At 52.1% G+C, this 11,378-nt stretch overlaps 1 protein-coding gene across 1 annotated transcript in view; it reads left to right on the plus strand.

Moving 5' to 3' along the window:
* Fgf18 (fibroblast growth factor 18) overlaps nt 1–9,537 on the plus strand; it is a 30,906-nt gene extending 21,369 nt beyond the window's left edge. The window contains exons 4-5 of the mRNA XM_052197082.1: nt 1,972–2,078; nt 8,524–9,537. Coding sequence (XP_052053042.1) covers nt 1,972–2,078; nt 8,524–8,790 — 374 coding nt within the window. The 3' untranslated portion in view covers nt 8,791–9,537. The remainder of the gene's footprint in view (nt 1–1,971; nt 2,079–8,523) is intronic.
* The last annotated feature ends 1,841 nt before the right edge of the window (nt 9,538–11,378 follow it).

Genomic DNA, 11,378 nt, shown 5'->3' on the forward strand with positions numbered 1-11,378 from the left:
TTGACTCCATCCAGGATTCCAGAACTAAATAGAACAGGGTTGAGCCTGATGCCCTTGGCACCAGGAGGAAGTTGAGGCTCAGAGAGGGCTGTGATATTCCATTCAGGGTTCAAGTCACACAGTGTGGGATGGTAGCAGACACAGTGTAGGGTGGGTGCTCTCAGATGTCCTATCTGGGGTGGGATTCCTGGGCCTAGTGAAGGTTGAACCACTTCAGAGCAAGTGGCAGGGCCTTAGGAAGCAGGCTACTATGGGCCTAGGCCCTGGGCTCCCTTTTCTTCCAGGAAAGGTTCCATTTTGTAGTTTTAGGAACTTCAAATGAAGGTTAGTTTCCCCTTAGGACCTCTAGAGTGGGGCATCCTCATGCCACAGACCTCCCAGGCCCTGGCGAGGGTCAGCACCATCCTCATTTCATTGGTGAAGACCCTGCTGCTAAAGCGCACACAGAAGTCAGTGAAGTAGAGCCCAGGGGTCAAGTCCATATTTAGGCATACCAGACTCTTACTCCGCCCGCCCCCCTCCCTGTACACACTTAGCCCCATAGAGGCTTCTAGAACTTTCTCATTAGCGCAGGCCTGAGCTCTGCCAGGAGATGGTAGAGCGGGCTGGGGAACTACTGTGACATTCTCCCTGGGGATCCGAGGACAAGAGGGTAATCAGAGTAAGAGGGTGAGCAGCAAGCCCTTGTTCATGGTTTAACTCAGTGTTTACCAGGAGTCGGGGGAGGCCGAAAGAAGAATGTGCCCCGCCTTCCTCCCAGAATTACAAAATTCTTGTTAGGTCTTTAAATTTTATGTAAATTCTTTTTTTAAGGTGGGAATCATATTTTAATTAGAAGTGGTGTCAAAGGAGGGCTAGATTAATTATAGAAATCCTGAGTTCCAGGTGGTTCCAATTTTCACAGCAGGGCACCAGGGCCTATATTTGTAAATGTTTTTTTTATTAAAATCATACCTAGTGTATTTTAGGGGCACTGAGGTACACTCCTTGCGGCTCCAAGGATACTGTACTCAGGAATTTGGGGGCTATGATTTTGTTATGGAGAAGCAAGTCCCCTGTCACTGAAATGAAACTTTTTGTAGCTGGGGCGTGGGGTGGGGGTGGGGGTCAGGTGCTGGAAGTGAAGGGTCACAGCCAAAGAAAACAGACATGGGGGAGGGGAATGGCAATGGAGGATGGGTCCAGGGTTCAAGACCAGAGTGAGAGCTCACCCCGGGTCACACTGAATCCTATAGGGGGGAACCTAGATTAGCCAAAGGAAGGAAGTTGCTAATGCCTTTGTGTGTTAGGGGTTCAGGGGAGCAGATGTGGACACCCGCATCCTGACTGACGCTGAGGCATGGATGGGCTCCAGTCCTGGGTGGGGAGAACTGGGTCCTGAGCAGACCTCTGTGCTCTTGAAAATTAGTTACCCATTGGTTTTGATGGGCTCAGTCAAGGGGAGGGAGAGTCTGAACATGGACTCTTTTTTACCAGGGGCATAGCACTGTCACCTCTGTGTCTTCCTGTGTCAAGTGGCCAGGTCAAAGGTGCCAAAACTGCATTAGTAGGGGCACCAGATGTTTGCCCTGGGGGAAAAGGACATCTGACCTAACTTTTGAAGGAAACAGCATGAGGTCCCAAAAGCTCTATGGTGCAGTTGAGTGTGTGTGTGTGTGTGTGTGTGGTTACTTCTGTGGGTATTCTGAATGACTGTTGGTCTCACTTGGGGAGTGGAATGGTGAGTCGGGAGATGTTTGAGGGGGAAGGGCCACAGACAGAGCTCCCCTCAAACTGGATCATAAGAAAGAAGGGGAACAGTTACCCTATCCAGGGTCAGAGTGCTCTCATGGAACCTGCCAGAATCCTTCCCCATGCTTGACTTTGGGGAAATAGGGGAGCAGGGGTCTGGTCAGGGAATATGCTGCTGGTTTAAGCTATACCACTGCCTCTGGTTAAAAAGCTTGTCTTATTCTCCTCTGCCTTTCGAAGCCCAGCTCCTAGTGGAGACAGATACCTTCGGGAGTCAAGTCCGGATCAAGGGCAAGGAGACAGAGTTCTACCTGTGTATGAACCGAAAAGGCAAACTCGTGGGGAAGGTGAGTGCTCTTACCCTCAGTGCTTGGGGCCCAGTTCAGCCAGATCTGGAAAACCGGCCGAGCACACCCAGGGCCCTGTTGGCCTTGCCTGGAACCCAGGTGTGCTGGGTATCTGGGTGGGTGAGCATCACCAAGAGAATGGCCTCTCTTCCTGTCACCATGGTTTTTGTTTTGGTCCCTGTTTTGTTACGGATGCCATTTGGTGCCAAGAGCCCTGGGTTCTGCTGGGGACGGATGTGGAGTCCTAGGGCAGCCAGCTCATGCGCTCGTGATGTCTGGGAACAGGGAACCTGCAGTCCAAGGGCTGTGACTGAGGGTTACGGTGGTAACACTCACCACGTTTCCTCAGCAGCAGCTGCCGAGGTCACCCAGTCACCTCCTCCTCCTGCACCTCTCCAGAAGCAGTTGCTTCTTAGTTGGAGCCCATGGTTCTAGCGGTTCAGGAAGATTTTTATTACTTTGGAACAGGCTAGAGAGCTGCATGTGCCACAATAGTGTATGTTAGCATGTGCACACATGTATGTGTATGTGCATGTATGTGCTTGTGTGTGGTTACATGTGCATGCCTTTGTGTGTGTGTGCCTTCATCTCTTTATGTCCCCACGTGCTTGTTTGTGAAGGTCACGAGTCTGTTTGTCCCAAAGGTTCAAGGGGAACTTGTCACTCACAGTAGCTCTCATAGCTGTCATCTCTCTGTCCTCTGCTCGCTGTAAGAACTCTCTCTGCTTCCATACTAAACCAAGAGTAAAGTCAGTTTGGACAGGTGGCACGGGAAATGGACGCTTCCTAGGAACTAGGTCTCAGGGAAAATTGATTTCATTATCCTCAGGATAAAGGGAGACCGGTCAGTCCTGTTGAAGCAGTATTTGATTTCTTGAGCCTTTAGCTCTGCTCTTTGGTCCCTTATCCCCTGGGTTGAGAACCAAGGACGTGCCACATAAATAATATGGCATCGGGCAAAAAAAATATAACTGCAGATAATTTTGACAGGTTGGCACCACTGCCATTCCCATTTCACAGGTGGGAAAGCTGAGGGTTGGCTACATTCCTGGGCACTTGTCCCACGTCCCATACTAGAGCTAGGCGGGATTCAAAGCCGGTTTGGAAGGGAAAGATTCCAGCCACACACCCATACCAACCCAAACTGCAAAATAATAGTAATCCGAAGAGCGTCGGGATGCCTAGGAGTGGTTTCAATTAGTGATTCACTTTCCGCCGTCGCAGGCCGGTCGGCGAGGGGGTCCCTCGGCGGCTGGGACGGCGGGCAGGGGCGGGTGCCTGGTCCCCTGGCCTGGCCCGTCCCCGTCTTGGCCAGCAGTTTCCTGCGGCGGCTGCCCAGCCCCGCGTCAGGCGCTTTGTTCTCCTGCCCGCCTGGGCCTCTTCCCAGACCAACCTGCTTTGAGTTTGAAACTCGGTTTTCCCCTTTGCTCCCTCTGTGCCCGGTGCCCGCGCGCGCGCGCGCGCGCGCGCGCAGCTCGGTGCCGCCTCGTGCCGCCTCCTGCCTGCGCTCTTCCCGGCATCCTGACCCCCAGGAGTGCCATCGCGGGGTCAGGAGAGAGCCCAGTCCCCCCCTGGCTGCAGCCCCCGCCGCCTCCTGCCGGCTGGCCGCTGAGTCACCGCTTCCACAGGAGCCGGCTCCGATTTCCTGCCCCCTTGCCCTCTCTCCCGTCATTAATATTGGTGACGGTTCAGCTGGCTCAAGGCACAGCAGCGAAGCAGGCCCCATCCATCCCCTGCCTCCACCTCTGCACCCTCCTTCCATCTAGACCAGCTGCCTCGGCCACCCTTCTGTGCTGGGTGGGGTGGGAATCAGGCTTTTTGATGACCCCCCCCGCCCCCCCCCCCACCCCGCTCACCCAGGCTGTGTGAGGAGTCCCCTCTTTGATGGCTGGGTGTGTCTCTCCCTTACAACCTGGGCTTACCCTCAGCCCATTCCACATATTGCTGCCCAACCTTCATCGCCTTCTTGGGAAGCTTCAGGCTCCAACCGATCTCTTCCTCCCTGGACCAGTTTAGGGCTCAGCTTGAGTTCTCGGCACAGCTCACACCATCTCCAAGATGTGGACTTCCGGCTTCAAGCACGCGCAGTTCCAACCCTATCCTCTCCATGGGCCCTTCTTCTTGGCTCACCTTCGGTGGTCTCTAGACTTAACCCCTAGCTAGCTCACTGTCCTCCCTCAGCTATCTAGGCCCCACCCCCGCTGTCTAGGCCCCACCCCCGCTGTCTAGGCCCCACCCCCGCTGTCTAGGCCCCACCCCCGCTGTCTAGGCCCCACCCCTGCCCTCCAGACCCCACTTGCTCACCTGGATGTCACTCCCTGTCCTCAGGTCTGTGCTCTCCCTCCCCCCCCCCCAGGAGCTCATACAGAGCATGAGGGGCACAGAAGCAACAGAGGCAGGGACCTTGGCTCTTGCTTTCTGAGCCTGACTCAGCCTCCGGCAGGACCGATGCCAGAGAGCCTGGTAACCTGTCCCACTGAACTGTGGGGCTAGCATTTAAGCACGCTCTGCCTGACTGTCTCTTCCTCCTTCCCCGATGAAGATAGGTTAATTTCACTTCATTTTTTTCTTTAATATTTTGAGACATGGTCTTCTCCAGCCAAGGCTATTCTGGGACTCTGAAATTCCTTATGTAGACAAGGAGGACCATAGACTCCTGACCCTCCTACCCGTACCTCCCAAGTGCAGAGACTGGGGCAGGTACAAAACCCCTGGTTCGTGTGGTGCTTAGAGTTCTATGCATGTCAAGTAGGCACTATATGCACTGAGCTACACCCCCAGCCTGAAGACAGGACTTGACATCACTTCGGCACCCACAGCAGCTCTGGCCTCTGCTGCCTTAGACGGAATGCCCTAGCAGGTATTTCTTCTTTGCTGGAGTCATGCGCTGGGCCCTGAGAACAGCTATTTCAGATGCACTAGGCATTGACTGGAGTCATTCATTCCTTCTATCTGTCTTGGATCCCTGCATGCTTTGGTAGCCTGCTCCTGGCCACTTGACCAGAAGGAAGCACAGTCCAGAAAGGATTCCTGAGCATCTATCATATGCTAATCAGTATCTCCTCATCTGTCCCTGCCTGTCCTCATGGGAGCAGCAGACCTGCAGAGTCTTTCAGGGCATGTGGTTAAGACAATTTTAGTTGTAAGTTATTGAAAACTCAATGTTTTCAGCAGAAGGGGATTCCCTCCCCCTCCCAAAATAGCTAAAAACCATCTCTCTAGGTTTTAGGTGAGGTGTGATCTAGTGATGTCATCAGGATTCAGGTCACATGGAAGGACTGTGAGTCTCTTAGGAAGTAAGGAGGTAGGGGGTGGGAGTGGGAGGGAGGACTAATTTCCACTAACTTCTTACGGTTCTGGAGTGATAGGCTGCTCTCTAAAGACTGATGTTCCAGTTTGTCTTGACCAGCAGAGTCAGAAGTTCTGAGGTGGGGACCAAGCACTGACTTTTTAAAAAAGTAATGGTAGGTGGATTAATGCCATAGAAGGGGTCAGAAACAGAGACAAGGGTCAAACTCAGGTGCACTCTTCTTAGCCTTTCTGACTGAGATAGACCATGTTGAAGTCTCTGCTCATCAAAGGATCCACCACTGGTCCCCAAGAGCTTCTCTGTGTCTTGGAGTGGCCTTGTGTCTGGGCCTTCAGAGCCCTCTGAAGCAAAAGTAGATAGTTCTGAGCCTGTGTGCTCGGTCTGTGCTATACTGTTGCACACCCAATTTTTACTTTGTGCACAGTTTTACTTCTTGTCCAGGGTGGCTCTGTGGGATGTGAGGAGTTTTGGGGGAGGGGCATCACTCACCCACCTCCTCTCTTCTCTCCATGGACTTCTCTAGAACTGGACATGAGGCAAGTGTGGTGGGGGCCATTTTCCAGTGCCATAACTTTGGGCAGGCCAGTTTGTCTCTTTTAGCTGTTTCCTTCCTCTAGGTAGAGTCGCTCTCAATGACATAAGGGAGTGAAATGATGTAACGGACGTGGGAATGTCTGACCTGTGGTCAGCAATCAGTAAATACTGAATGAACGAGTAGGGAGACTTCCAGAGATGGAGTGTGGAGACCAGTACAATTCTAACCACACATGTTCGGTACATGTCTACATTTACTTCAGAGGGCTGGCAAGCTGGGCTCTGGACTGGTTCTATCATCTCAGGACACAGAGGGGCTCTTGGGACCCTGTGGTGAAGACTATAATGAGTAGAGATTCCCCACTATGAACCCAGTCAGAAAGGCAGTGAGGCTAACAGTGGGCTGCACCTGAGTTTGATCATTGCCTCTTGAGGGAAGGGAAGGAATTGGCCAGAGAGAGAATTGTCATAGCATGCTTCCAGGTGGTGGCAGTTCCAGAGCTGAGCTTTGAAGGGCAGACACAGAATGGCACTGCCTAGCTTCTGTTCCTACAGAGAGTTGGATAAGGAGCTTCTAGACCTTTCCCTGAGAGACCCAGAGCCCAGAGGTCTCTCGCCTCAACCTGCCTTACACATGTTTTCTGCCTTCCTTTCTGATAGTCTTACTACAATGTCTACCCAGGCTGTCCTCTGGGTATCGTGTGTGTCTTGAACCTGCCTCTGTCCTCCAGCCGTCTGGAAAGACAGGCCTTTCCCAGCCTTTTCTGCAGAGTTCAGCACTCTGTCTGCAGGGAGTCAGCTTGCTCTCCTCTCAAAGGTAAATGTCCCTGGAAGCCCGGGCCAGTTTTCCACTTCAAACAAAAGGCTGGAACCCACACCTCAGTCTCTACGCATAGCCAGACCGCTGGGCTTCCAACTTGGCTGGGCAGCAGTCCGGAACGAAGAGTGGGCCCGGCCTAATTTTGGAGATGTTCGCTGGAAACTTGTGCTGCTAGGTCAGCCGGTCCAACTCTGTGTTTCCCACTCTCTCCCATCCAGCAATCGCTGTTGCGGAAGGAGGCTGCGAGCCGTCCCTCTGCACCCCCACTCCATTGTCTTTTGTTCAGGGCAGTCCCAACAGAGCCACTTGCACTTGAGGAACAGCCTGGAGAGTCAGTCCTCCTGCATGTTAGACTCCTTTCCCAGTGGCATTCCCTTGTGTGTCTATGTGACGCAGAAGTCATTGTATTCTTTCTCCCCGTGAGGAATCTGAGGTTTGGAACGAGGGATTGGCCAGCCTGAGGTCTCAGGACGTGCTACAGTTCATTTGGCTCTTGACCCTAGAGTCGGTGCTCTTTGCCCCTCATATCTAATCTCTCAAGACATCTGCTCGGCAACCTGAAACCCCAAAGCCCCCTTACACACGCAGTCTGTGGAGTTTGGCTACGCTATGTCTTATTTTTGGAGGCTCCCGGCTCGCTTCATACCAAGTATTAAAGCGAGCCACATCCCACACGGAGTGTAGTTTGTGTTGAGCTGTGTCGCAGGAGAGTTGAGTAGCTGACTGAATGTCAGCTTTTGGGCAGATCTGCCAGGACCCGTTTCTCTTACAAATGATAGACTAAAACATCAGCTGAGTTAGAGGAAATGAGACATCGTTGGCCCACATGGTGGTGAGGTAACGTGAACTGCAGATGCAGCTGGATCCAGAGCTCAAGTGATGTGACCAGGGCTTGGTTGTTTCTTTCATTTCCCAGCTTGGCTTCGCTGCCTCGGGGCTGGCATCGCTGCGCGGCAGGATTTCCCTTCGTGGTGGTAAAATGGCTGCCCTGATTTCAGCCTTACAAATACTTCGAGTTTAAACCCACTTTCTTGGTTTGTTTCGGGCACTGGCTGTTGAATCCACATAGCACATTGATTGGAGAACTTGGGTCACGTGTCTGGGAGGGGCTACTATTTGATTGGCTAGATCTAAGTCTCTTGCTCAAATAGGGATGATTAGGAGCCTCCTAAGAATGAAGCGGACTTCTGCAAGACAATGGAACTCTGCTCCCTGGGTGGAGGTTGGAATAAGAAGTAGGAACCTATAAAACAAGACTCTCTGCATCCCAGGAGGCAGAGATTAGACCCGGTCTGCTGCGCTGTCCCAGCCTGCCCTGTCCCAAGTGTCCTGTGCCCTCTCCTCGGAGCTTTGCTCCTCTAAATTATTTTTCCTGTTATTTTCTCCTCTTGGCAAAGGCTTTCCGCTGGGCTCTGGCCGGACTTGTGCATCTTCTCCTAGGCCCAGCTAGCTCCACAATGCTTGTGAAGTGCAATCTAAGCAGAACTCTTCTTGGTATCTGACCACCTACCATGTCCATCGGGCTTGCCTGCTCGTGCCTGTCTTCACCCCCTTCCCTTGGCGCCTTGTGCCTTTCCTACTCTGTGACTATAGAGTACGTTTGCGGATGCTGTGAGGTTGGGAGCCGAGCAAAGCCTTCCTAGGCTTGGGCGGACCTGGGTGCAGTGGGCCCAGTACCCAGCCATCACTGTGGTTGTGAGTAATTCTTGCTGTGGCACACTTAACCAGGATCATTGACGCGACTTTCTCTGACGCCCCTTCTCTCTCTCTCTCTCCTGCAGCCTGATGGTACCAGCAAGGAGTGCGTGTTCATTGAGAAGGTTCTGGAAAACAACTACACGGCCCTGATGTCTGCCAAGTACTCTGGCTGGTACGTGGGCTTCACCAAGAAGGGGAGGCCTCGCAAGGGTCCCAAGACCCGTGAGAACCAGCAAGATGTGCACTTCATGAAGCGTTACCCCAAGGGACAGGCTGAGCTGCAGAAGCCCTTCAAGTACACCACAGTTACCAAGCGATCCCGGCGGATCCGTCCCACTCACCCCGGCTAGGTCCGGCCACACTCACCCCCCAGAGAACTACATCAGAGGAATATTTTTACATGAAAAATAAGGAAGAATCTCTATTTTTGTACATTGTGTTTAAAAGAAGACAAAAACTGAACCTAAAGTCTTGGGGGGAGGGGCGATAGGATTCCACTGTTGACCTGAACCCCATGACAAAGGACTCACACGAGGGGACCGCTGTCAACCCACAGGTGCTTGCCTCTCTCTAGGAGGTGACAATTCAAAACTCATCCCCAGAGGAGGACTTGAACGAGGAAACTGACACAGCAGCGAGAAACCAAAGTCCTTTCCCCCCCAAAGGTTCTGAAAGCAAACAAAACAAAACAAAAGGAAAAAAGAAAAAAAGAAAAAAAGGAAAGTAGCGCCCCCCCCCGCCCCCCTCCCTTCCCTAGACTCCAACAAGAATCGCTCTCTGGTTTGCAGTTGTTTATTTATTGTCCACTGCAAGCTGTCCCGCGACACCGCGCAGGGAAGGCGCCCCTGAGAATTCTCCGCGCCTCGACCTTCCGACGACAGACGCCTCGTCCAATCATGGTGGCCCGCCTTGCCCGCAGTTCTGGAGGATGCTGCTATGGACTTTCCGTGACTCACGTGACCTAGTACACCAATGATAAGGGAATATTTTAAAACCAGCTATATTATATATATATTATATATATAAGCTATTTATTTCACCTCTCTGTATATTGCAGTCTCATGAACCAAGTATTACTGCCTCAACAATTAAAAACAACCCACAAATTATTTAAAAAAAAACAAAACAAAACAGTGAAGAGTGTGGTGGCTGGGGACTCGGCTCTGGCAGGGCGGCGGTTTCTTGGGCTTCCTTCTGCGTGGTGTTTGTGTGAGGACCCGTTAACACTCACTTGCTCTTCAGTCCACTTGGTAGCTGTGTGCTGGGGCACACTCACTATTCCAGGCATTGAGCAGGCAATCTCAGAGCAGATGGGAATCGCTTCCTCAGAGAAATTAGGTTTCTAGTGTCCCTGATAAAGCAATAGACTCAGTCATTCGCTCATCGACCTTTATAGTCTGGGCCCTGGGGATTTGCCTCGGCTCACAGGGAACTCCACAGTTAGTGATTCAGATTGATCGTTTTGTTGATGTGTTTATCCATTCACTCTTGCTAAGTGTTGGGAATCCATCACAGTCTATGAGTTCCACAGTGTTGACAGTGTTTGGTCAAGCTGAGGCTGGAGTTTTGAGGTCAGTTCCCTCCCTGAGTTTCCTATGCCGAGAGTGAGGGTTATGTCTTGGTGACTTGTGAGGACCTCTTCTTCCAGGGTGACTCGGGAGCCCTTTTCCTGGGACACAGGATGGGACACGCAGAGTGTGCAACCACTTTTTCTCCCCTGCCTTCAGGATAGCTGTCTCTGGAAGGTGAGGGGGGGACCCTGAACCTCTGTTTTGTCACCCCTGTCTTCCTGCAGGACTGGCTGGAGGGGTCCCTCATGGGGAGGGGATTTGGAGGGGGTAAATCTTCTGGCCCGGGAAGGCATTGGGTGGCTTCTGAAAGCTTGCCTTGAACTCTGGACAAGCAAATCTGCATTGTGATCTGCCCACCACCCTCGCGTGCCACCCCTAACCCCCACCTCTGTCCTCGGCTCCTGCCACTTGATTCTCCCTCCTGCCAGGCACAGCCTATGTCCCTGAAACCTTGCGAGGCTCATCTAGGTGACCTGTGGATGGTAAAGTTCTATAGTTGTCCCATTTCTAGATGATGTACTGAGGCTAAGAAACATGAAACTGCTTGGCTAAGATCATTAAATAAGACAGAAGCAGGGCAGGTGCCTTCCCAGGCCATGGCCTCCTCCTACATTTAACAGATACTCCCAGGCTCAACAAAATCACCAATTTGGCCAAGGCCTCAGTGAAACTCTTGGTGAAAACCCCAGTGTGTGGGGCTAGGAGGAGGCTACAAGGGAAGCTTTTGGCAGGCCACAATCTCTCTAATGGACACATCATGGCATAGAAGAAAAAGAGGGAAAGGGGAAAAGGCTTGGAGTCCTATGTCCCTTCAAGGATATATCACTGGGACCTCCCACAAGCCTCTGCCATTTCCTAGTAATGCTGCCCCCTCTGCCCCCAGCCCCAAACTTAACATATGACTTTTGGGGGACCCTCTTCAAGCCTCGCCCTTCAGTTCCTGTCCTCTCCCTCTATTCTTTAATTGTTTCAAAAACAACCACAAGAAATGGGTGCCTGGAACTGTAATTCAGTTATATGTTCACCCATTCATTCAACCAGCAAAGATATATCCACTCTTGTTGGCTGCTGCTGTCCTAAGAGTTGGTCACAGAAGTGAGCTGAGCAGTCTCCCGGCTGAGGAAATGGCTCATGGTTAAAGAGTTTGCTGGGACAAACATGGGGATCCGAGCTCAAATCTCCAGCACTCAAATAAAAGCTGGGCATGGCAGCACCCGGGAAGGGGACACAGGCAGACCAGGTTCAAGGAAAGAGACTGTCTCAAAAAGTAAGACAGTGAACAATAGAGGAAGACCTGACTCTGATCTCTGGCCTCCCTCCATATGAACACACATGGGTATGTGCACCTGCACACGTAATATCCATGT

This window comes from Apodemus sylvaticus, chromosome 10 (genome assembly GCF_947179515.1).
Source record: "Apodemus sylvaticus chromosome 10, mApoSyl1.1, whole genome shotgun sequence".
Lineage (NCBI taxonomy): Eukaryota > Metazoa > Chordata > Mammalia > Rodentia > Muridae > Apodemus > Apodemus sylvaticus.